The sequence below is a fragment of the Stegastes partitus genome, unplaced genomic scaffold (genome assembly GCF_000690725.1).
Source record: "Stegastes partitus isolate 25-593 unplaced genomic scaffold, Stegastes_partitus-1.0.2 Scaffold418, whole genome shotgun sequence".
NCBI lineage: Eukaryota > Metazoa > Chordata > Actinopteri > Pomacentridae > Stegastes > Stegastes partitus.
In genome coordinates this window covers 401,963-404,755 of record NW_007578149.1, presented here as the reverse complement: position 1 = coordinate 404,755, position 2,793 = coordinate 401,963, and the positions used below count along the sequence as shown (strand labels likewise).

The 2,793-nt window shown below is 44.3% G+C and overlaps 1 protein-coding gene across 1 annotated transcript in view; it reads left to right on the top strand.

Moving 5' to 3' along the window:
* The window catches only part of ttyh1 (tweety family member 1), a 26,310-nt gene that overhangs the window by 15,442 nt on the left and 8,075 nt on the right, over window positions 1–2,793 (top strand). Inside the window, exons 5-6 of the mRNA XM_008285841.1 lie at window positions 179–254; window positions 361–416. Coding sequence (XP_008284063.1) covers window positions 179–254; window positions 361–416 — 132 coding nt within the window. The remainder of the gene's footprint in view (window positions 1–178; window positions 255–360; window positions 417–2,793) is intronic.

The following is a 2,793-nucleotide window of genomic DNA, read 5'->3' as shown; positions in this document are numbered from 1 at the left end:
CTCCTCCTCCCTCCTCCTGTCCTCCTCCTGTCCTCCTCCCTCCTCCTGTCCTCCTCTCCTCCTCCTCCCTCCTCTCTCCTCCTGTCCTCCTCCCTCCTCTCTCTTCCTGTCCTCCTCCTGTCCTCCTCCTCCCTCCTCCCTCCTCCTGTCCTCCTCTCTCCTCCTTTACTCTCTGCAGGCTCTCAGCGACTTCTGCTCGGACCCGAACGCCTTCGTCCTCAACTCCACCCAGTTCAACACCGGGACCAGTGCAGGTACAGAACCTTGTGGAACCGGACGGTTCTAAATGTGCTTGTGTCTGCACAATGTGATGAACGATGCTTCCATTGTGAGCTGACCTTTTGTTCTGTTGCCGTTCAGATGTGTTGGACTACTACCTGACCTGCAGCCGGCGCATGAACAGCCCGTTCCAGCAGGTACGTGACCCCTGGCAGCCCGTGTTGAATGCATGGTCCAAACATCCCATTTACTGCAGTACAAAGCAACCGGACCTCTGGTTGAGGTTCTAGAGGCTCCTTCAGTTCTGTCCAGAATCCACACAGACATCAGGTTACTGACTCAGATCACGTAATGACTTCTAACTGAAGATCACGTGTCGTTTAAATCTGCGTTCATGGATTTAAAACCAAAGTCAAGTTGCTGCAAATTCATTAAACCGGCTTCAGGATTTAAAACGTGTTCCAGTTAAATAAAAACACCTTCAGCCACAGAGAACAGAATCAGTCATCAAACTCCATGTAGTTGGTTGGCTGANTCAAAAAAATCAGTTAAAAACTTCCTAAAATGTATTGAAACGGCTGCAGAGTTCAGCTTCAACACCAACGCCAGTAAAACCACAACATACTGGGAGCCAGTTTAAAGACTGAAACATACTGGGAGCCAGTTTAAAGACTGAAGCAGCAGTGGTGTGGTGTCTCTCTGGGTTCTGGTTTAAATCCTGACAGTCTGCATTAGAACATTCGGTTCTGAGTGAACCATCAGGAGGTGAAATCGGGTTAAATTGTCTCTGTAAATGTAATTTTTGTGAAAATGTTCTCAGACGACAGAACCGTGACTGAGAAGCTCAGAACTCTGGTCACAGCCGACACGCAGAGATTCTTTGACTCGACATGATCCAAAGGAAACCAGCTGATGGCGGGTTTCCAGGCACTGCGACCCGATAACCAGAATCTGTTTACGTCCCGACAGAAGGCGGCCCAACTCTGGGAGTCTGTCGACTCTCTGGAGCTGGATTTGGCTGTTTTTCACTTTAACAGACTCGGTGTCATGTGGTTCTGGAGGGAGACGTCCCAGAGCCGCTGGTCCACACAGAGCTGCTCTGTCTCTGGGCACTGAGGGGAAACAAAGGCCCAGCTGTGGGTTCTGACCCGGGTCACTGCTCTCTGTGGGGCTCTCGCTCCCTCTTCTGGCGGCCGAAGCCCGGCTCAGAGCTGAAGGGCGTCTTCAGACAGAAAGTGGAAAAACATGCCGAGCCTCTGAAGCCCACAGAAGGCGTTTATCTGTAACAGTCACCAAAACGACAGAACCGATCAGGAACAGAACCACAAAAACAAAGATCAGGAACAGAACCACAAGAACAAAGACAGCTTCAGCTCTGATGCTCGTCTGGGAAACTGAAGCTCCAACAAAATCCCTTTATTCTGTGTGCCTCATCAGAAAATAAAATGAATATTTTTTGCAGAACACAAATTCTTTAAAGAATCAGCGGTGAAGCCTCGACTGTGACTCGTGTTGCAGAAGTTCAGGCTGAACTGCAGGCGGTGTTTTCACTTCACCTTCACCAGACATCATCTGCAATTTAACAAAACAGGAAACATCTGGAAACTGACATTTAATAACTATATTTATCATTTTTCAAAAAGTGTATGTCTTCAAATTTTGTTTAAGTGACGGCATATAACTGCATTTTTTGGTCTGATTTAAATATAATTTTAATTTTATGGTGTTTGTTTTTTGGTTTTTTTTACAGTCAACATCTAAATATTTTTTTCTGTAATTTAATAAAGTTGGAAAAATCTGTGAAATAACATTTAAAAACTATACTGACCATTTTTTTTTAAATTCTGAAATTATTTGTCTTTAAATTTTCTTGAAGTAACAGCAAATAAGTGCAAAACAGTTTCTTTCTGATTTAAATATAGTTTGATTTTGTGGTGTTTTTCTTTAACATAAACATCAAAATAAAAATAAAAAATCAGGGATTTTACTAGTTTTTATCTGTAATTTAATAAAGCAGAAAAAAATCTGTAAAATAAAGTTTGTCAGTAAACTGTAGCACAAAATATATTATCTGGTAAAAATGAGCATTTCTTTACCGTGTCGTGTGAAAAAAGAGAAGTCTAATGTAAATAATTTAATAATATGTGGAGCTGCCTTTTTTTTTCTTTTTTTTAAATCCAGTTTTCGTAACACCAGTTGATTCCAGGTTTGTCAGTTTGCTGCTGAGTTCTTGGTGGTGGTTCTGGTCCACAGCGGTGCAGGACTTTATATTACAAGTAGAAATGAGACAGAAGCAGCTCTGAGGTCAGAGATTGAATCAAAGACATCTTCTTAAAGCGGTTGTTGAGCAGCGTTGGACCAGAGTTCTGGAGCTTCCTGCAGCCTGAGGGCCCGGTCCACTGGGCCCGGTCCACTGGGCCCGGTGACTCAGAGCTAATCGTCCTCATGTGGGCATCAGGACAAATCTGAAATGTTCTCAACACGACAGACGCTCTGATGGAAACAGCTGATCGATGTGTGCTGCTGTCAGAAGTGTGTCAGTCGGTCAGCGTGTCGCTAACGTCCTCCTGGTCG